Source organism: Cherax quadricarinatus, chromosome 54 (assembly GCF_038502225.1).
Source record: "Cherax quadricarinatus isolate ZL_2023a chromosome 54, ASM3850222v1, whole genome shotgun sequence".
Classification (NCBI taxonomy): Eukaryota; Metazoa; Arthropoda; class Malacostraca; order Decapoda; family Parastacidae; genus Cherax; species Cherax quadricarinatus.
Window position 1 is genome coordinate 1045243 of NC_091345.1, and position 22461 is coordinate 1067703.

The 22461-nt window shown below is 39.3% G+C and overlaps 1 protein-coding gene across 1 annotated transcript in view; it reads left to right on the forward strand.

Moving 5' to 3' along the window:
- Nucleotides 1-22461, forward strand: part of yata (N-terminal kinase-like protein yata) — an 84169-nt gene that overhangs the window by 22966 nt on the left and 38742 nt on the right. The window contains exons 5-9 of the mRNA XM_070096532.1: nucleotides 3002-3092; nucleotides 7834-8015; nucleotides 9162-9294; nucleotides 19692-19913; nucleotides 22309-22401. Of these exons, the coding sequence (XP_069952633.1) occupies nucleotides 3002-3092; nucleotides 7834-8015; nucleotides 9162-9294; nucleotides 19692-19913; nucleotides 22309-22401 (721 nt within the window). The remainder of the gene's footprint in view (nucleotides 1-3001; nucleotides 3093-7833; nucleotides 8016-9161; nucleotides 9295-19691; nucleotides 19914-22308; nucleotides 22402-22461) is intronic.

Sequence of the window (22461 nt, forward strand, 5' to 3'; positions counted from 1 at the left end):
AGAAAATACTTTCATCATCATTCAACACTTTCACCACACTCGCACATTATCACTGTTTTTGCAGAGGTGCTCAGAATACAACAGTCTAGAAGCATAAACATATAAAGATACACAACATATCCCTCCAAACTGCCAATATCCCAAACCCCTCCTTTAAAGTGCAGGCATTGTACTTCCCATTTCCAGGACTCAAGTCCGACTATATGAAAATAACCGGTTTCCCTGAATCCCTTCACTAAATATTACCCTGCTCACACTCCAACAGATCGTCAGGTCCCAAGTACCATTCGTCTCCATTCACTCCTATCTAACACGCTCACGCACGCTTGCTGGAAGTCCAAGCCCCTTACCCACAAAACCTCCTTTACCCCCTCTCTCCAACCCTTTCGAGGACGACCCCTACCCCGCCTTCCTTCCCCTATAGATTTATATGCTTTCCATGTCATTCTACTGTGATCCATTCTCTCTAAATGACCAAACCACCTCAACAACCCCTCTTCTGCCCTCTGACTAATACTTTTATTAACTCCACACCTTCTCCTAATTTCCACACTCCGAATTTTCTGCATAATATTTACACCACACATTGCCCTTAAACAGGACATCTCCGCTGCCTCCAACCGTCTCCTCGCTGCTGCATTTACCACCCAAGCTTCACACCCATATAAGAGTGTTGGTACTACTATACTTTCATACATTCCCTTCTTTGCCTCCATAGATAACGTTTTTTGACTCCACATATACCTCAACGCACCACTCACCTTTTTTCCCTCATCAATTCTATGATTAACCTCATCCTTCATAAATCCATCCGCCGACACGTCAACTCCCAAGTATCTGAAAACATTCACTTCTTCCATACTCCTCCTCCCCAATTTGATATCCAATTTTTCTTTATCTAAATCATTTGACACCCTCATCACCTTACTCTTTTCTATGTTCACTTTCAACTTTCTACCTTTACACACATTCCCAAACTCATCCACTAACCTTTGCAATTTTTCTTTAGAATCTCCCATAAGCACAGTATCATCAGCAAAAAGTAACTGTGTCAATTCCCATTTTGAATTTGATTCCCCATAATTTAATCCCACCCCTCTCCCAAACACCCTAGCATTTACTTCCTTTACAACCCCATCTATAAATATATTAAACAACCATGGTGACATTACACATCCCTGTCTAAGACCTACTTTTACCGGGAAGTAGTCTCCCTCTCTTCTACACACCCTAACCTGAGCCTCACTATCCTCATAAAAACTCTTTACAGCATTTAATAACTTACCACCTATTCCATATACTTGCAACATCTGCCACATTGCTCCTCTATCCACTCTATCATATGCCTTTTCTAAATCCATAAATGCAATAAAAACTTCCCTATCTTTATCTAAATACTGTTCACATATATGCTTCAATGTAAACACCTGATCTACACATCCCCTACCCACTCTAAAACCTCCTTGCTCATCCGCAATCCTACATTCTGTCTTACCTCTAATTCTTTCAATTATAACCCTACCGTACACTTTTCCTGGTATACTCAGTAAGCTTATTCCTCTATAATTTTTACAGTCTCTTTTGTCCCCTTTCCCTTTATATAAAGGGACTATACATGCTCTCTGCCAATCCCTAGGTACCTTCCCCTCTTTCATACATTTATTAAACAAAAGTACCAACCACTCCAACACTATATCCCCCCCTGCTTTTAACATTTCTGTCATGATCCCATCAGTTCCAGCTGCTTTACCCCCTTTCACATTTTCATTAATCCACCTATGATATTTTTTTCAAAGTTCTATAATAAACATGCTACATATCATATAAACATGATAAATACACCCACAGTAGAATAAATTAACATAAATATGAGATGTGGTAGCCAGGCAACATGTAAGGGTGACGACAAGAATAATGTTTTCTTTAGTCTAACATCAGAGAAAATGTGTACGCTATAATATTACTGGGGGTAACTAGAAAATTATTCCTTTTGCATGCCTTCTCCTAGAGCATCATTTCTTCTGAAAAATGGTGTTACATGAGAATGAGAATGTTGCTCTTTATTTATTCTACTGTATCAACATGGTGACACCTTGTACACAATGTAAAGTGTTTGTATTATGGTATAATACAAACATGTGAACCAAAACCATACGTGTTCGCTTGGTTTGTTTACATAACTCCACATCTGTCCTAGCTCAAGTACTCATTCTCTCTCTCTCTCTCATTTATTTGTTTCATTTCATTTACTCACCTCTGACCCTACATTAAGACTACAAATATTTTAAGGTAAGTAATGAGTGAACTGTATATGCATTTTATCACTCTAGGACACTTTAAATGTCGTAGTATATTACGTGTGGGTGGGATGTCCTGGTGTGGTAGGTATGGTAGCCTGGCTTGGTGCCATACCTACCACACCTGATTTCTTAAATTAAATACTACTCGTCTCGCCCTACATTAAGACTACAATTATTTTAAGATAAGTAATGAGTGTACTATATGTGTATTTTGCTCGTTTATTGTTTTAATGCCTAGTTATATTGCTAACTTAATGTACGTTTGTGTGAACTTATCTAGTATTTATATGCATTTTAAGTGGAAAAAGAGGGTGTTCCACTTTACAGTAATTTCCTCTTTACAGTAGTAGCCTGGAACCTAACCTGCCATATAAGTGGGGCCCTACTGTAAATAAAATTAAGGATAATGTTTGTTTTAAGAAAATTGTATTGAAGTATGTTGATATTACATATTTTAAAGAGCATTGGAGTATCATTTGATACATGGAAATACAAAGTTGGAAAAAAATATTGATTCAATCATAACACTGTTATAACAGAGAAGACAAGGAGCTATACAATGCTTTCACACATTTTCTACAACTACAAGTGTAAGATAAATAGAAAATCAGTATGAGCAGTTGTCACCAACCTATCTGGCTGATGGACTGTCTGGAATGTTTGTCTCTGGTGCATAATTTTATCCATTTTGTTATCCACAGGGCAGCAGATATGTGGGGCCTTGGCTGTCTAGTCTGGGAGGTTTTTAATGGTTATCTTGACACATCTCTATCTCTCAGAAACACTTCAAAGGTTAGTAAATAATTGTAATCTACTCTTAAGAAATAATATGATTTCACACAATTATTCAACCTTCCCCATTTTTGTATACAGTAGTATATTCTTTTGCATGCAATCTAGGCATTTTTTATATAGGAATTTGCTGCTAAATTTAGCATTTTGTTGTAAAGCCTCATAACTCTTTGACTGTTTACGTTGTATATATACATCTTACACACCACTGTTTCTAACGTATTTATACGCATAAATTCTAGCGGCTTCAAATCAAGCAGGAGAAAGCTAGTAGGCCCACATGTGAGAGAATGGGTCTGTGTGGTCAGTGTGCACCATATAAAAAAATCCTGCAGCACGCAGTGCATAACGAGAAAAAAACTGACCGTTTTTTTGGATTAAAACGCCGACTTTGAGGTGTATTTTTGTATAGTATTTATTGTTGTAGTCTCATTTTCATGGTCTCAGGTGATAAAATGGAAAACATATTACAGAAATAGAGATGATTTTCATTACTTTCACAATGAAAATGACCTTAAAATTGAGCTCAAAGTAGTGGAAATGTTTGATTTTTACCAATGTTCAGGAGTAAGCAGATTACACCACACATCCAATACACATCTACTGGGGAGTCTAATATTCTTTCACTAGTGCACTGATATTATTTATACCATTTTTACAATAATGCATTAGTCTGCATAACAGTAAATTTTGTAATTTTTTGTATGAATAAAAAATCAAAATAGAAAGCAATAGTAATATAAGAGGGACCTAGAGACATGACTAATGAACAGAGGATATGTTATATTAGTGCCAAGAATGTCTATATTGTTTATTCTGGACCCTATTTTGAAATTTGCATCTTTTTTAATTTGTGTGAAATTGGCCAAATTGCCAATTTCTGACCACTTTATTGGGTAGTTCAAATTGGTAAATGGGCGGTTTTTTGTACTCAACTGATAGAAAAAAGGAGTTCTAAAGAAATAGCTATGAGTTTGGTAAACTGGAACAATGGAATTGGCCAAAAACAGGGCTCAAAGTTGGCGAAATTGCTGATGCGTATATGCCGCTGAGACCGCTAACTTCGCGGGAGCGTTATTCCATGAGTTTTCGACCAAATTTCGTACTTTTGGTGACATTACCATCGGAAAAAGATTCTCTATCATTTCATAAGAAAAAATAATTTTTTTTTTTCCAAAACTTTTGCGATATAGAATGACAGTTTCAGAAAGGGGCTTGTGACAGTCAAAGGGTTAATCTAAACTCACTTGTAATGATATTCCTTAAGCATGTTTAAAAAATGCAACCAAACAAACAAAAAAAAAAAAAAACTGGCCCGACTTATTACATACTGTAAATCTTTAAAAGGATAAGTTAAAGGCTGTGCTCTGTACAGCCAGGTGACCACAAGCAGTAGTTTAGAGTCATTGGTCTCCATCTCACTGTGTGAACTACAGGTTCATACATCTTAGTCATGTCCACAAGACAGCTTCCCTACTTATCTATTTAATGTTTTCCAAGGCTTACAGCAGTAGGCAGCTTACTTATAATGATCACCACTTAAGATATTACTCCTCTTTCCTCCTGCACCCACCCTCCTATGACCACAAACTTCTGCCCCACATTCTAATACTACATTTTTAAAACTATTCCAACCCTCTTCATCCCCCCCCCACTACTCATACTTGCACCAGCCCACCTTTCTGCCAATAGTTGCTTATATCTCACCAGAACTTCCTCCTCCCTTAGTTTATACACTTTCACCTCCCTCTTGCTTGTTGTTGCCATTTTCCTCTTTTTCCTATCTTCCTCTTACTCCAACTGTAGCTACAACTAAATAATGATCCGATATATCAGTTGCCCCTCTATAAATGTGTACATCCTGGAGCCTACCCATCAACCTTTTATCCACCAATACATAATCTAACAAACTACTTTCATTACGTGCTATATCATACCTTGTATATTTATTTATCCTCTTCTTCATAAAATATGTATTACTTATTACCAAACCTCTTTCTACACATAGCTCAATTAAAGGCTCCACATTTTCATTTACCCCTGGAACCCCAAATTTACCTACTGCTCCCTCCACAACAATTTTGTCCACTTTAACATTGAAATCCCCAACCACCATTACTCTCACACTTGGTTCAAAACTCCCCATGCATTCACTCAACATTTCCCAAAATCTCTCTCTCTCCTCTACATTTCTCTCTTCTCCAGGTGCATATACGCTTACTATAACCCACTTTTCACATACAACCTTTATTTTACTTCACATAATCCTTGAATTAATACATTTATAGTCCCTCTTTTCCTGCCATAACTTATCCTTCAACATTATTGCTACTCTTCCTTTAGCTCTAACTCTATTTGAAACCCCTGACCTAATCCCATTTATTCCTCTCCACTGAAACTCTCCCACCCCATTCAGCTTTGTTTCACTTAAAGCCAGGACATCCAGCTTCTTCTCATTCATAACATCCACAATCATCTCTTTCTTATTATTTGCACAACATCCACACACATTCAGACTTCCCACTTTGACAGTTTTCTTCTTCTTATTCTTTTTAGTAATTATTACAGGAAAAGGGGTTACTAGCCCATTGTTCCCGGCATTTTAGTTGACTTTTACAACACACATGGCTTACGGAGGAAAGATTCTTATTCCACTTCCCCATGGATATAAAATTAAAAGTAATAAGACCAAGAACTATTAAGATAAAATCAAAGAAAAGCTCAGATGAGTGTGTATAAGTAAACATGCACATGTACATATTATTCTGGAATAAATATGATAGGTAGACATTATTTATTGATGTAATAGTATATTGGCAGTTTGGAGGGATATGTTGTGTATCTTTATACGTATATGCTTCTAAACTGTTGTATTCTGAGCACCTCTGCAAAAACAGTGATAATGTGTGAGTGTGGTGAAAGTGTTGAATGATGATGAAAGTATTTTCTTTTTGGGGATTTTCTTTCTTTTTTGGGTCACCCTGCCTCGGTGGGAGACGGCCGACTTGTTGAAAAAAAAAAAAAAAGTAATAGTATAATTATACTAACAAATTTTGAAGCACTGCTTCAAAATGGGGTCTAGACCAGCTGATGATGCCTTACCATCAGCTGTGTAATGTACTGCAGGGTAAAAGAGCCATTACAGAATTACAGCTGTGTAATGTACTGCAGGGTAAAAGAGCCATTACAGAATTTATGCACACTCTAGTACAACCATCGACTTCAGTACCAGAACCTTTACCATTCACTTCTGCCAGCAACCAACAACCATCCACCTCGGCCCAGTAAGGCCACACCATCCATATCTACTCTCCACAATCATCCACACACACCATTACCCACAATTTAAAATAAGAAATACTATTATTTCTATTGCATTTGTAGTCTTTAGCAGTAATATATCACGACAATGCACTACAATTACATATTCACTTTTATTTTGTGAGATCTGGAGGTCTAAAAAAAGTTGTTCGGCTTTTTGGGGCCTCCCAGGAATGTAACCCTATTTTTCTCATAGTTCAGTTTGTCTAACACGGTTTTGACTAACATGGCATTTTCAGGAATGTAACTACCATGTTAAACAACAGTCTACTGTACACGTTTACACACCTCTTTGGGTTTTTTCTATTTTCTTACTAGTTCTTGTTTATTTCTTCTTATCTCCATGGGGAAGTGGAACAGAGATCTTCCTCTGTAAGCATGTGTGTCGTAATAGGTGACTAACGTGCCGGGAGCAAGGTGCTGTTAACCCCCTTCTCCTGTATATATTACTTAAGTTGGAAAGAGAAACTTGTGTTTTTCTTTTTGGGCCACCCTGCCTTGGTGGGAGGTGGCCAGTTTGTTGAAAGAAGATTATTATTAATTATTATTAATTATTTGTATTAATTATCATTATTATTAATTATTATTAATTATTATTAATTATTATTATTATTACCATCAAGTTTAATCAATTCTTAAGCTTCCACGAGAAAGAGACAAAATGTGAACAGATTGACGAACACACAATTAATTGTTCAAGACTCTGTACACTGTGTACCTCAGGCCCATACTGGAGTCTGCAGCACCAGTATGGAACCCACACCTGGTCAAGCACGTCAAGAAATTAGAGAAAGTGCAAAGGTTTGCAACAAAGCTAGTTCCAGAGCTAAGGGGAATGTCCTACGAAGAAAGGTTAAGGCAAATCAGCCTGATGACACTGGAGGACAGGAGGGTTAGTGGAGACATGATAACGACATACAAAATACTGCAAGGGATTGACAGGGTGGACAGAGACAGGATGTTCCAGAGATGGGACATAGAAACAAGGGGCCACAGTTGGAATTTGAAGACTCAGATGAGTCAAAGAGATGTTAGGAAGATTTCTTTAGTCATAGAGTTGTCAGGAAGTGGAATAGTCCAGCAAGTGATGTAGTGGAGGCAGGAACCATACATAGCTTTAAGACAAGGTATGATAAAGCTCATGGAGCAGGGAGACAGAGGACCTAGTAGCAATCAGTGAAGAAGTGGGGCAAGTAGCTGAGTCTCAACCCCTGCAACCACAAATAGGTGAGTACAAATTAACATGTCTCATGCTAGGTCAAGAAGGCATGATTTAATAGTTTACCACAGCTCATCTTTCACAAAAACTGCATTAAGATACTAAATTATACTCATTAGCCACAGGTCTGTTGTAGTCTATGTAACATAATTACTTAATACTACTAAGATTTCTCTGTTTACTTGATGTTTTTTCATTCAGATTCCCAAGTCATTAGTAGCCACATACACTCGACTAGTTGGTGCCAATCCTGCTTCCCGACCAAACCCAAAAGACGTAGTCAGAAACCTTCGCCAGCCGGGGCAATTTTTCGACAATGATCTTATAGAGACGTTGCTCTTCTTGGAAGAAATACAAATTAAGGATGCTAATGAGAAGCACAGGTATGTATGTTGTAATAGTTTGTGTTCATGTGTTGTTTATATGTGGTTACAGTAGCCTCCACATGACTTCTAATTGAAGATTGGTTTTGTTTCTAGATGCAGGTATATACAGGCGGGCCCAGCTTTATAATGCTTTGCTTTACAGTGTTTTTCTAATACAGTGGGTTTCAATTATACCCGTTCTTCATTTATTCAGATTTCCTGCCAAACACATTACATGTTCCAGAATTGTTTCTCTTTACTTAGGACATAAGTTATAGGACATTCTGGCAGGATGACACTACCAGTGGTACCAGAATTGAAAAGATGTTGCACAAATGTTGCACATTGGCTACTATCAAGGTTTTTGATATTTCCTTGACTGCTTGTGGCCACATCCATCTCAGCCACTAAACTCAGGGTCAACATCACTTTCCTCGTTAAAGGGGAGTGCTAATAAGACATGACATCAGTGAACCCCTGGTGTTTGCCATGCTCTTTGCTCTAGCTGGCACTCAATTGAACTGGTGCTCCCACAAGGTACTAAGTGGTCCTAGATTTTTTAATACTGCGCACACCGAGTGTTAAGACCCATTCTGTACTGACCAGGTATCTCAGGCCAGTCATTCCATATTTGAAGGCAAGAAAAATAAAACTTTGATCTATGTTTGGAGTATTAGTGGTAAGAACGTAGATCTGTGTTTGGACAGTTAACTGGTTAAAAAACAAAATATATAAAGTGTAAAACCAGATTAAGTGTTACCTGAAATGCTGTGTATCCTATTGGCCTTCAAGTTATTGTTTATGTACATTAATTTTGAAACAAAGACCTGAACTTGTACTTTAAATAAATGAAATTCCAGAGATATGAAAGGATGCTTGGTGGATTGACCAGTTAATGTTTTGCTTACAAACCATACAACGGGCGGGGGTAGAACCCACGATCAGAGAGTCATAAAACTCCAGACCAATGTGCTAGACACTGGGCCAGCTGGCTACAATAAGGTTTGTCCAACTAGGTATATTGTAGCCAGCTGGCCCAGTGGCTAGCACATCAGTCTGGAGTTTTATGACTCTCTGATCGTGGGTTCTATCCCCGCCCATGGTATGCTTTGTTTGCAATTGTGTCTTACGATTTCATGAGTAATGTTTTGCTTCATCCTATAGATTCTTCTCTGAGCTGACACCCAAGCTTGATAACATCCCGGATTATGTGGCCAAGAACAAGGTTCTGCCGGCATTATTAACTGCCCACGAGTTTTCCAATGTTGGCTCTGTTGTATTAAGTCCTCTATTTAAGGTAAGGTTTGCATGTAATACAGTACTTGGTATGTGGTTCATCCCTCACAAGGATGCTTTCCTTGTGAGGGAAGAAAAGTGAGATTGAGGTTGACTAGACCAAAAATTAGTGAAAATTGTGATGCATTAACACTACTGTAAAGAACTTGAAGAATGGACTAGACTCAAACCCATCATAAGCCAGTCCCAAACCTTTAAGACCATTTCTCAGAATACTAGACCTGTGCAGTCTAGTTGTCAGAGCACTGATCTGCTAGTTTTAAGACTGGCTTGCAATAAGTCAGGGCCCACCTGTTATCTAGTTAACCAAAGATATCTGATCTGTGAAACAGCATATTATCTTTCTTAAGAACCCCCGGCCCCCCCCCCCCCCACACGCATGCACACGCGCACGCACACATGTACACAAGCAAGCAAGCAAGCAAGCAAGAGAAGGAGAAAGAGAAAGAAAGAAAGAAAAAAAAAGCAGCAACAGCAGCAGCACAGGAAGGAGGGGAGAAGCCAAACTTCAAAAGAAGGGCATGAGGCAAATCCTTTTATGAGGTGCAGTGGGGAAGAGAACTGGAGAGAAAGACAGTAAATGAAATGATGGACCATGTGGACATAAAATGCAGGGAGGTGGAGGAGAAGTTCATATTGAAGACCAATAGAAACAATTTATAGAGTGAGCCCATGGTTTACCCAGATGTGTAGAGAGGCCAAAGATAAATGCTCTAGAGCATAGAAGAAAGGCTCAGTGACAATTTGAGAATGACATATCAAAAGCTGAATGCAAACCAAAGCTGTTATATAGCCACATCAACAGTAATGGACCAGGTAATCAGGCTGAAGGAGGGAGCTCACAAGCAACAACCAGTGCAGTGGGCAGTGCAGCAGATACAGGATATTACGTCATTGATGACTGATCGTAGTGATGCCAGGGCGATTAAGGGTTTTTCCAAAGCATCATAAATAAAATTATTGATTTATCGTAGTTTATCACATAATGTCATTGATTTTCCCTATATAGGCCTATTTGCACTCTGTAATCATTTTATTTTTTTATTTTTTATTGTCACACTGGCCGATTCCCACCAAGGCAGGGTGGCCCGAAAAAGAAAAACTTTCACCATCATTCACTCCATCACTGTCTTGCCAGAAGGGTGCTTTACACTACAGTTTTTAAACTGCAACATTAACACCCCTCCTTCAGAGTGCAGGCACTGTACTTCCCATCTCCAGGACTCAAGTCCGGCCTGCCGGTTTCCCTGAACCCCTTCATAAATGTTACTTTGCTCACACTCCAACAGCACGTCAAGTATTAAAAACCATTTGTCTCCATTCACTCCTATCAAACACGCTCACACATGCCTGTTGGAAGTCCAAGTCCCTCGCACACAAAACCTCCTTTACCCCCTCCCTCCAACCTTTCCTAGGCCGACCCCTACCCCACCTTCCTTCCACTGCAGACTGATACACTCTTGAAGTCATTCTGTTTCGCTCCATTCTCTCTACATGTCCGAACCACCTCAACAGCCCTTCCTCAGCCCTCTGGACAACAGTTTTGGTAATCCCGCACCTCCTCCTAACTTCCAAACTACGAATTCTCTGCATTATATTCACACCACACATTGCCCTCAGACATGACATCTCCACTGCCTCCAGCCTTCTCCTCGCTGCAACATTCATCACCCATGCTTCACACCCATATAAGAGCGTTGGTAAAACTATACTCTCATACATTCCCCTCTTTGCCTCCAAAGACTCCTAAGTGCACCACTCACCCTTTTCCCCTCATCAATTCTATGATTCACCTCATCTTTCATAGACCCATCCGCTGACACGTCCACTCCCAAATATCTGAATACATTCACCTCCTCCATACTCTCTCCCTCCAATCTGATATCCAGTCTTTCATCACCTAATCTTTTTGTTATCCTCAAAACCTTACTCTTTCCTGTATTCACTTTTAATTTTCTTCTTTTGCATACCCTACCAAATTCATCCACCAATCTCTGCAACTTCTCTTCAGAATCTCCCAAGAGCAAAGTGTCATCAGCAAAGAGCAACTGTGACAACTCCCACTTTGTGTGTGATTCTTTATCTTTTAACTCCACGCCTCTTGCCAAGACCCTCGCATTTACTTCTCTTACAACCCCATCTATAAATATATTAAACAACCACGGTGACATCACACATCCTTGTCTAAGGCCTACTTTTATTGGGAAATAATTTCCCTCTTTCCTACATACTCTAACTTGAGCCTCACTATCCTTGTAAAAACTCTTCACTGCTTTCAGTAACCTACCTCCTATACCATACACCTGCAACATCTGCCACATTGCCCCCCCTATCCACCCTGTCATACGCCTTTTCCAAATCCATAAATGCCACAAAGACCTCTTTAGCCTTATCTAAATACTGTTCACTTATATGTTTCACTGTAAACAACTGGTCCACACACCCCCTACCTTTCCTAAAGCCTCCTTGTTCATCTGCTATCCTATTCTCCGTCTTACTCTTAATTCTTTCAATAATAACTCTACCATACACTTTACCAGGTATACTCAACAGACTTATCCCCCTATAATTTTTGCACTCTCTTTTGTCCCCTTTGCCTTTATACAAAGGAACTCTGCATGCTCTCTGCCAATCCCTAGGTACCTTACCCTCATCCATACATTTATTAAATAATTGCACCAACCACTCCAAAACTATATCCCCACCTGCTTTTAACATTTCTATCTTTATCCCATCAATCTCGGCTGCCTTACCCCCTTTCATTTTACCTACTGCCTCACGAACTTCCCCCACACTCACAACTGGCTCTTCCTCACTCCTACAAGATGTTATTCCTCCTTGCCGTATACACGAAATCACAGCTTCCCTATCTTCATCAACATTTAACAATTCCTCAAAATATTCCCTCCTTCTTCCCAATACCTCTAACTCTCCATTTAATAACTCTCCTCTCCTATTTTTAACTGACAAATCCATTTGTTCTCTAGGCTTCCTTAACTTGTTAATCTCACTCCAAAACTTTTTCTTATTTTCAACAAAATTTGTTGATAACATCTCACCCACTCTCTCATTCTTAACCTCTCTCTTTTTCTCCATATACTCTTCCCTCCTTGCATCACTTCTACTTGGTAAAAACTTCTCATATGCTAACTTTTTCTCCCTTACTACTCTCTTTACATCATCATTCCACCAATTGCCCCTCTTCCCTCCTGAACCCACTTTCCTGTAACCACAAACTTCTGCTGAATACTAACATTACATTTTTAAACCTACCCCATACCTCTTCAACCCCATTGCCTATGCTCTCATTAGCCCATCTATCCTCCAATAGCTGTTTATATCTTATCCTAACTGCCTCCTCTTTTAGTTTATAAACCTTCACCTCTCTCTTCCCTGATGCTTCTATTCTCCTTGTATCCCATCTACCTTTTACTCTCAGTGTAGCTACAACTAGAAAGTGATCTGATATATCTGTGGCCCCTCTATAAACATGTACATCCTGAAGTCTACTCAACAGTCTTTTATCTACCAATACATAATCCAACAAACTACTGTCATTTTGCCCTGCATCATATCTTGTATACTTATTTATCCTCTTTTTCTTAAAATATGTATTACCTATAACTAAACTCCTTTCTATACAAAGTTCAATCAAAGGGCTCCCATTATCATTTACACCTGGCACCCCAAACTTACCTACCACACCCTCTCTAAAAGTTTCTCCTACTTTAGCATTCAGGTCCCCTACCACAATTACTCTCTCACTTGGTTCAAAGGCTCCTATACATTCACTTAACATCTCCCAAAATCTCTCTCTCTTCTCTACATTCCTCTCTACTCCAGGTGCATACACGCTTATTATGACCCACTTATCACATCCAACCTTTACTTTAATCCACATAATTCTTGAATTTACACATTCATATTCTCTTTTCTCGTTCCATTACTGATCCTTCAACATTACTGCTACCCCTTCCTTTGCTCTAACTCTCTCAGATACTCCAGATTTAATCCCATTTATTTCCCCTCACCGAAACTCCCCTACCCCCTTCAGCTTTGTTTCGCTTAGGGCCAGGACATCCAACTTCTTTTCATTCATAACATCAGCAGTCATCTGTTTCTTGTCATCTGCACTACATCCACGCACATTCAAGCATCCCAGTTTTATAACGTTTTTCTTCTCTTTTTTAGTAAATGTCTATAGGAGAAGGGGTTACTATCCCATTGCTCCCGGCATTTTAGTCGCCTCATACGACACGCATGGCTTATGGAGGAAAGATTCTTTTCCACTTCCCCATGGACAATAGAAGAAATAAAGAAGAACAAGAGCTATTTAGAAAAAGGAGAAAAACCTAGATGTATGTATATATATATGCATGTGCATGTCTGTGAAGTGTGACCAAAGTGTAAGTAGGAGTAGCAAGATATCCCTGTTATCTAGCATGTTTATGAGACAGAAAAAGAAACCAGCAATCCTACCATCATGCAAAACAGTTACAGGTTTCTGTTTCACAGTCATCTGTAATCATATAATAAGCTATTTAGAAACAAAGGATTTTTCTCATGTTGCTGCAGCACTACCAAGTATGGGCCAACAGGCCTGCTGCAGTGTTCCTCCTTTCCTTAACCCTTTCAGGGTCCGTCCCGTAGATCTGTGGCTTCACGTTCAGGGTCCAAACCGTAGATCTACGCCAAAATTGTAGTGGCGTCAAATTTAGCGCGAAAATGCTCATAGGCCTACATGTGAGAGAACGAGTCTGCGTGGTGGGTGTGTGCCATAAAAAATCTAGGCGCCCGCATAGCATTGTGGGAACACCGGCTCAATTACCTTTGTTCACCATGCCTCGTCGCAAGGCAGCTCTCAGCTCTCGGCTCTGATAGTTCTGACACTGATGGAAGTGGAAATGAAGACGAATTCTTTGGCTTTGATCAGTTAGTGACCGAAAGGAATGACCAGGATAACGATAATAGTGCAGAAAACCCTGACGATCCTCAACCTTCTACCTCTGGTGTGGGCACTCCTCAGTCACGGTCAGTTGTACCTCAACGCAAGAGAAAACTATTATTTTCGCGTGGCCAGGCCTCTGACTTCAGTAATGATGATGATAGTGACGTGGATTGTGATTTTATTGCTCTTGACGGTCATTTGAGTAGTGATAGTGAGGAAACATATTCACCAGTGAAGCGTCGGTATGTACGCCGCCGCATGCGCTCGGGTAGTGTACCCTATGCAGTGCCCAGGGGACGGAGTACATCCCGTGGCCCTACACCAGGAATAGACATTGAAAGTGAGGATGATGTGGCTACACTTGGCATGGATAGACCACAGGCATCAGTAGATGGTGGTAGTGGTGATGGTAGTGCCACAGCCATGCGTGACTCACCAGCCCAGGCTGGGACCCATGCTGCTGACTCCGCAGTTCAAGGACAAAGCGGAGCGTCTGCCACCAGCCCACCACAACCACAACTACCCGCACAACCAGCCTGTGATGTCCAGTATCCACCAGCAAACCATATCTGGGATTGGCAGCAAAATCCCAATTTTGTTCCCAAGCCCCACAACTTTGATGACTCTCAAAGTGGAATTCTACCTACTTGTTCCCTTGGACACACAGCCAATGAACTGGAATTTTTTGAAATATTCTTTGACCAGCCCTTGATGGAAATTATTGTCAGGGAAAGTAACAAGTATTTTGAGTACACCATGGCAAATACGATGATATCACCACAGTCAAGACTACACCGGTGGAAAGAGACGACTGTTGCAGAAATGTATTTGCTTTTTGCAACAATAATGCTTATGCCTCATGTCTATAAGCATAATATAAAAGCATACTGGTCCACAGATCGGCTAATTTCTACCCCAGTCTTCAGTGAAATCATTCCAATGAACAGGTGTATCTTACTGTTAAAATGTTGCACTTCTCTGACAAAACCAGGCCTGACAGAAGTGACAGGTTATACAAGATTAGAAATGTTTTTATGTATCTCAAACAAAAGTTCAGCATGTACTTTTATCCATTCAAGAATCTTGTAATTGATGAGTCTTTGATTTTGTTCAAAGGTAGGCTGTCATTCAAGCAGTATATACCGAGCAAGAGGAAACACTTTGGTATAAAACTGTTTGTACTCTGTGACTGTGACAGTGGCCTGGTATTGGATATTGTTGTATACATGGGAAGTAAAACATTGAAAGATACCAAGATGTTATTGGGTATCTCAGGTGACGTAGTGAGAAGCATGATGGCACCTTATCTTGGTAAGGGGCATACATTATATACCGATAACTGGTACACAAGCCCTTTACTCAGTGATTTCTTGCGAGTGAACAAGACAGATGTGTGTGGCACAGTGCGTTCTAATCGTAAACATATGCCCAGGTTCAACGCAGGTGCTCGTGGTGATGACGTGCAGGTGTTTACTGCCAATGACATCATGGCATTACGGTGGCATGACAAACGAGATGTCACATTGTTGACAACCATTCACCGTAACGAAATGCAAGACAGTGGCAAAGTTGATCGAGTGACTAATGAACGTATTCGAAAACCAGTGACAGTGATTGATTATACACAAAACATGCGCTTGGTTGACAAATGTGACATGCAGATTGGCTTTGTTGATTGTGTTCGTAAGAGTTACAAGTGGTACATGAAACTTTTCTTCCATCTCATGGACATTTCAATGCTCAATGCATATAATATGTACCAAATGAAGACTGGCAACAGACCACCGTATGGTGAATTTTGTTTGTCTGTTGTCAGACAACTCATAATGAAGTACCAGGTAACAACACCTGCTATACAACAAGGTCCTCGAACTCCTCAGAATATACCCAGGCGTTTGAGGAGGGAAGGTGATCATTTCATAATACAGCTTCCCTCAACTAAGAAGAAATTTGCTCAGTAGAAATGCATTGTCTGTGCACAAACAAAACGCTGGCAACAAAGACGCAAAGACACTTGGTTTATGTGTGAGGAATGTAAGTTACCTCTGTGCATGGTGCCTTGTTTCAAGGACTTCCACAAGCTCCAGCAGTTCTAAAACCATGTCCAGTGATTGTAAATATGTAAATATATGATAGAACATTAGTATTATACAAGATTTGTGCATGTTTATTGTAATAAACAAAAGTGGTAAACAATAATGTGATAATAACTTTAGTGTGGTTATTGTGTTCAATACAATGAGTTTATATATATACATTATATACAGTATTGGTCTCTCAGGCCCCAAATGTTAGTAGGAAAAGAAAAAAATTAGAAAAGAAAAGAATAAACTACAAAAAACATTAAATAAAGTAATGCTCGTATATGGAAATCGTCGATGTTGCCGCCACCAGGTCTTTTTGGGTAAACTTCTCGGCACTGTATCTCGGTAAGTACTGATCAGAATTTTTATTTTGTCTTATTACCTTCACAAAAATATACTCTTTAATTCTGTAAGAAAAAAATAATTTTTTTTTTTTTTTTTTCAAAGTTTCTTGGACACTGGAGCACCGCTTCAGATTTTGGCCTTGGACCCTGAAGAATGCATACAAATGTCAGATAACAAGTTTACACTAACATATATTAAGCTAACAATAGCACTAAGTATTAAAAAACAATAAAAAGTAAAATATATACACAGTACACTAATTACTTACCTTAAAATATGTGTAGTCTTAATGTAGGGTGAGAGGTGAGTAGTATTTATTTGAAGGAAATCGGGTGTAGGTAGCTAGGAATCCCAGGGGCTCCCAGGGACTCATAGTGATAAAATGCACATGCAGTACACATATTACCTACCTTAAAATATGTGTAGGTTTAATGTGGGGTGAGAAGTGAGTAGTATTTATTTGTAAGAAGTCAGGTGTAGGTAGCCAATAGGTGTAGGCAGCCAGGAAGCCCACTTGCTCCTATTCCTAACATAATACTGCCTCTCTCCTCTTATCGTTGTACTCGTTTACCGACAACTCGTTCTTACAACCAGCTCTCTGACCAGTATGCATACCTAAATAATGTATATTAGAGCTGATTTCCTCTATTCTGTTTATTACAGTATACAGTACACTACTGTATAAACATTAAAAAATATACAAGTAATGTTATAAATGGCATAAAGGCGACATTAAAACATCAAAGATGGTTGACAAAGGTCAGTTACCATTATAGTATGCTCCTCACTTAGCGATGAATTCATTTACTGACATGGTCTTAGGAACTTAGCGACAAATTCATTTACTGACATGGTCTTAGGAATGGAACTCCATTAAGTGAGGAGAGGCTGTATGTGATATTTAAAGCGACTCAGAGCAATATTATTACCATCAGTATTCATACCTGGTTCACTGAGTTTAATCATTTGTAGCAACTACCTGTAGATGCTATCATAAACAAAGAGAGAAATGATGAGAAGTCATGCCGAGATTTGTACACAAAGCCGAATGTGTTAAGGGGAGTGACTGGGCCAAAGGCGGATTGAGAAACATTTTTTCTGGTGGTGGACTAGAGAAAATATAATTTTTTCCCGCCACCCAGCTGCCACACCTCACATTTATGTGAAATTTTTTGTACTGTGGGTGTATGTATCATGTTTATATGCTGTGTAACATGTTTCTTATAAAATTTTGAAGAAAATATCATAGATGAATTAATAAAAATGTCTGTTAATATAATATAAAACATTCAGTGTACCCAAGAGTGATTATTATTATATCATATTAGTATTATTATTATTGCTATGGCATCAAGACTAGAGGGACACTCTCAGTGATTTTAATGTGTATCTGCATGCCGGCACTGTGTAAGTTTATTTAGATACAGGTACACATGAGTATAATTATCAGCAACGAGGAGACGGTTGGAGGCAGTGGAGATGTCCTGTCTAAGGGCAATGTGTGGTGTAAATATTATGCTAGAAGTCCAAGCCCCCTTGCACACAAAACCTCCTTTACCCCCTCCCTCCAACCTTTCCTAGGCCGACCCCTACCCCGCCTTCCTTCCACTACAGACTGATACACTCTTGAAGTCATTCTGTTTCGCTCCATTCTCTCTACATGTCCGAACCACCTCAACAACCCTTCCTCAGCCCACTGGACAACAGTTTTGGTAATCCCGCACCTCCTCCTAACTTCCAAACTACGAATTCTCTGCATTATATTCACACCACACATTGCTCTCAGACATGACATCTCCACTGCCTCCAGCCTTCTCCTCGCTGCAACATTCATCACCCATGCTTCACACCCATATAAGAGCGTTGGTAAAACTATACTCTCATACATTCCCCTCTTCGCCTCCAAGGACAAAGTTCTTTGTCTCCACAGACTCCTAAGTGCACCACTCACTCTTTTCCCCTCATCAATTCTATGATTCACCTCATCTTTCATAGACCCATCCGCTGACACGTCCACTCCCAAATATCTGAATACATTCACCTCCTCCATACTCTCTTCCTCCAATCTGATATCCAATCTTTCATCACCTAATCTTTTTGTTATCCTCATAACCTTACTCTTTCCTGTATTCACTTTTAATTTTCTTCTTTTGCACACCCTACCAAATTCATCCACCAATCTCTGCAACTTCTCTTCAGAATCTCCCAAGAGCACAGTGTCATCAGCAAAGAGCAACTGTGACAACTCCCACTTTATGTGTGATTCTTTATCTTTTAACTCCACACCTCTTGCCAAGACCCTCCTTTTACATTTAGTAATATATACAGGAGAAGAGGTTACTAACCTCTTGCTCCCGCCATTTTAGTTGCCTCCTACAACACTCATGGCTTACGGAGGAAGAATTCTGTTCCACTTCCCCATGGAGGTAAGAGAAAATAAACAAGAACAAGAACTAGTAAGAAAATATTAGAAAACCCAGAGGGGTGTGTATATATATGCTTGTACATGTATGTGTAGTGTGACCTAAGTGTAAGTAGAAGTAGCAAAACATACCTGAAATCTTGCATGTTTATGAGACAGACAAAAGACACCAGCAGTCCTACCATCATGTAAAACAATTACAGGCTTCCGTTGTACACTCACTTGGCAGGACGGTAGTACCTCCCTGGGTGGTTGCTGTTTACCAACCTACTACCTATTGTACTTATGATTATAGTTAAGTATACAAGAAGTACTAGCTAATAGTCTTTCTAGTTCTTATGTAACATGTAAGCCATACAATTAGTTGCCCTAAATGCATGATTAGTGGCGTTCTTTTATACCTACCATTGTATTAATTCATGTAAACTACATTATTTGTATGGCATAAAGAAATAAATATTATTATTGTGTTTTTCTAATTTCTTCTGCTGTCCCTCAGCTGAACCACTGCTTCCCACATACTGTTTTACGTCCTCTGTTAAACAATTTCAGTAGTTTCACTCTTATTAATTTTAATATTTTCTTCCTTGTAATAATAGATTGGTACATTGCTTGGTGAAGCAGAATATCAGCAGAATATTCTTCCATGTGTCGTGAAGCTGTTTTCATCAAGTGACCGTGCCACGCGACTCAAACTCTTACAGCAGATTGAATTCCTTATAGAACACATGAATCTCTCCACTGTTAATGAACAAGTGTTTCCTCAGCTGGCGACGGGGTTTCTAGACACCAATCCAACCATCCGAGAGCACACAGTGAAGGTTAGTCTGTGAAGTTTGCCAGTGAGAGACCCAAGCATGTAGGCTCTTAACATAAGTCATGATGTTTGCAAAGTTTGCCAGTGAGAGACCCAAGCATGGAAGTTCAAGCACCTAGTAGTGACCAGTGAAGTGGCAGGGCCAGGAGCTGTGACTTGACCCCTGCAACTGCAACTAGGTGAGTACAAATCATGATGTTTGTGAAGTTTGCCAGTTAGAGACCCAAGCATTGAGGCTCTTAATACAACATATTATGTGGCATCATTGGTAATTTAACAGTTAAATCTAAATTATCTAGGTTTCTCTAGTTCCATAATAAAAGTTTTTCGTTGAATTAACTTGAGAATGATAACTTTGTTGATAAATTATAAATGTGGCCCAGTTTATTTATGAAGGTGCTACCATGACGGATATTAGGAATCTTCTCTTGTATTAAGAGGATGGTCTCAGGTGCTCAGGATACATTATACAAAGGCAGTATTGTCAGTATTTACTTTTTTGTTGTTCAGCAGAGCTATGACATAATCTCTAGTTAAGTGTACAATAATTTTGTGTTCAAATTGTTAAAAAAGGTATATTGGTTTTGTTGTATATTTAAGCTGCTCAGTTTTTTACTACATAGAGCCTACAACATTAAACAAGTTGTGCAATGGAGTCAGCTGTATATTGCACTTGGGCCTGTGAAGAAGCCTTTTTTTTTTTCTAACCAAAAAGAAAAAATGCTAATCCAGCCTACTAAGTATTTAACTCAGAATCTAGGGTAGGTTAGGTTATGTTAGGTGGGTTAATTTTTAGAATGGCAAAATAAAACTAAACTCTTCCCATACACACATACCAGGAAAAGTGTATGGTAGGGTTATAATTGAAAGAATTAGAGGTAAGACAGGATGTAGGATTGCAGATGAGCAAGGAGGATTCAGAGTGGGTAGGGGATGTGTGGATCAAGTGTTTACATTGAAGCATATATGTGAACAGTATTTAGATAAAGGTAGGGAGGTTTTTATTGCATTTATGGATTTAGAAAAGGCATATGATAGAGTGGATAGAGGAGCAATGTGGCAGATGTTGCAAGTACAGTGGACCCCTGGTTAACGATATTTTTTCACTCCAGAAGTATGTTCAGGTGCCAGTACTGACCGAATTTGTTCCCTTAAGAAATATTGTGAAGTAGATTAGTCTATTTCAGACCCCCAAACATACACGTTCAAACGCACTTACATAAATACACTTACATAATTGGTCACATTCGGAGGTAATCGTTATGCGGGGGTCCACTGTATATGGAATAGGTGGTAAGTTACTAAATGCTGTAAAGGGTTTTTATGAGGATAGTGAGGCTCAGGCTAGGGTGTGTAGAAGAGAGGGAGACTACTTCCCAGTAAAAGTAGGTCTTAGTCAGGGATGTGTAATGTCACCATGGTTGTTTAATATATTTATAGATGGGGTTGTAAAAGAAGTAAATGCTAGGGTGTTTGGGAGAGGGGTGGGATTAAATTATGGGGAATCAAATACAAAATGGGAATTGACACAGTTGCTTTTTGCTGATGATACTGTGCTTATGGGAGATTTTAAAGAAAGGCTAGTGGATGAATTTGGGAGTGTGTGTAAAGGTAGAAAGTTGAAAGTGAACATAGAAAAGAGTAAGGTGATGAGGGTATCAATTGATTTAGATAAAGAAAAATTAGATATCAAATTGGGGAGGAGTATGGAAGAAGTGAATGTTTTCAGATACGTACTGTACTTGGGAGTTGACGTATCGGCGGATGGATTTATTAAGGATGAGGTTAATTATAGAATTGATGAGGGGAAAAAAGGCAAGTGGTGCATTGAGGTATATGTGGAGACAAAAAACGTTATCTATGGAGGCAAAGAAGGGAATGCATGAAAGTATAGTAGTACCAGCACTCTTATATGAGTGTGAAGCTTGGGTTGTGAATAAATGTTGTGGTCCCCCTAGACTCTGACAGGGGTTCCTAGACCCCAGTTGGGGCTCCCTAAACCCTGACAGGGGCTCCCTGGACCCCAACCAGCCCAGGTGAAATTACAGGATGTTATCCAATTTATTTGTATATTTTTGTGGAACGTACTTATCATATGTGGTTGTTACCTTGATGCACCTAAGAAATAAGGATCTATTATGTGACAGGCCATCATCCTGTAAGGATTTCAACCTCTCAACAAAAATATTACTACTAGATCAACTCCCAACTTTTTGCCTAAAATTTGGTCTTGTTCCCTTGATGTGCTCTTGAATACACAGTTACACAACACATTTATGATTGGATGCTGTATAAAAAGTCCTGCAACCAAATAAATGTTGCTATTTTTTTTGTATTGTATACCCCATTAATTTGCAAAACCAAGTCCAGATGAGTGTGAATGTTGTTTTTCTTTTCAGTCCATATTGTTCCTGGCACCTAAGCTGAATTATAATAATCTCAACGTGGAAGTCTTGAAGCATTTTGCTCGTCTTCAGTCCAAGGATGATCAAGTAAGTGCCTTTGTGTTTTACAGGTACAGAAGAATTTCCATGTTCAACACACAATAAATT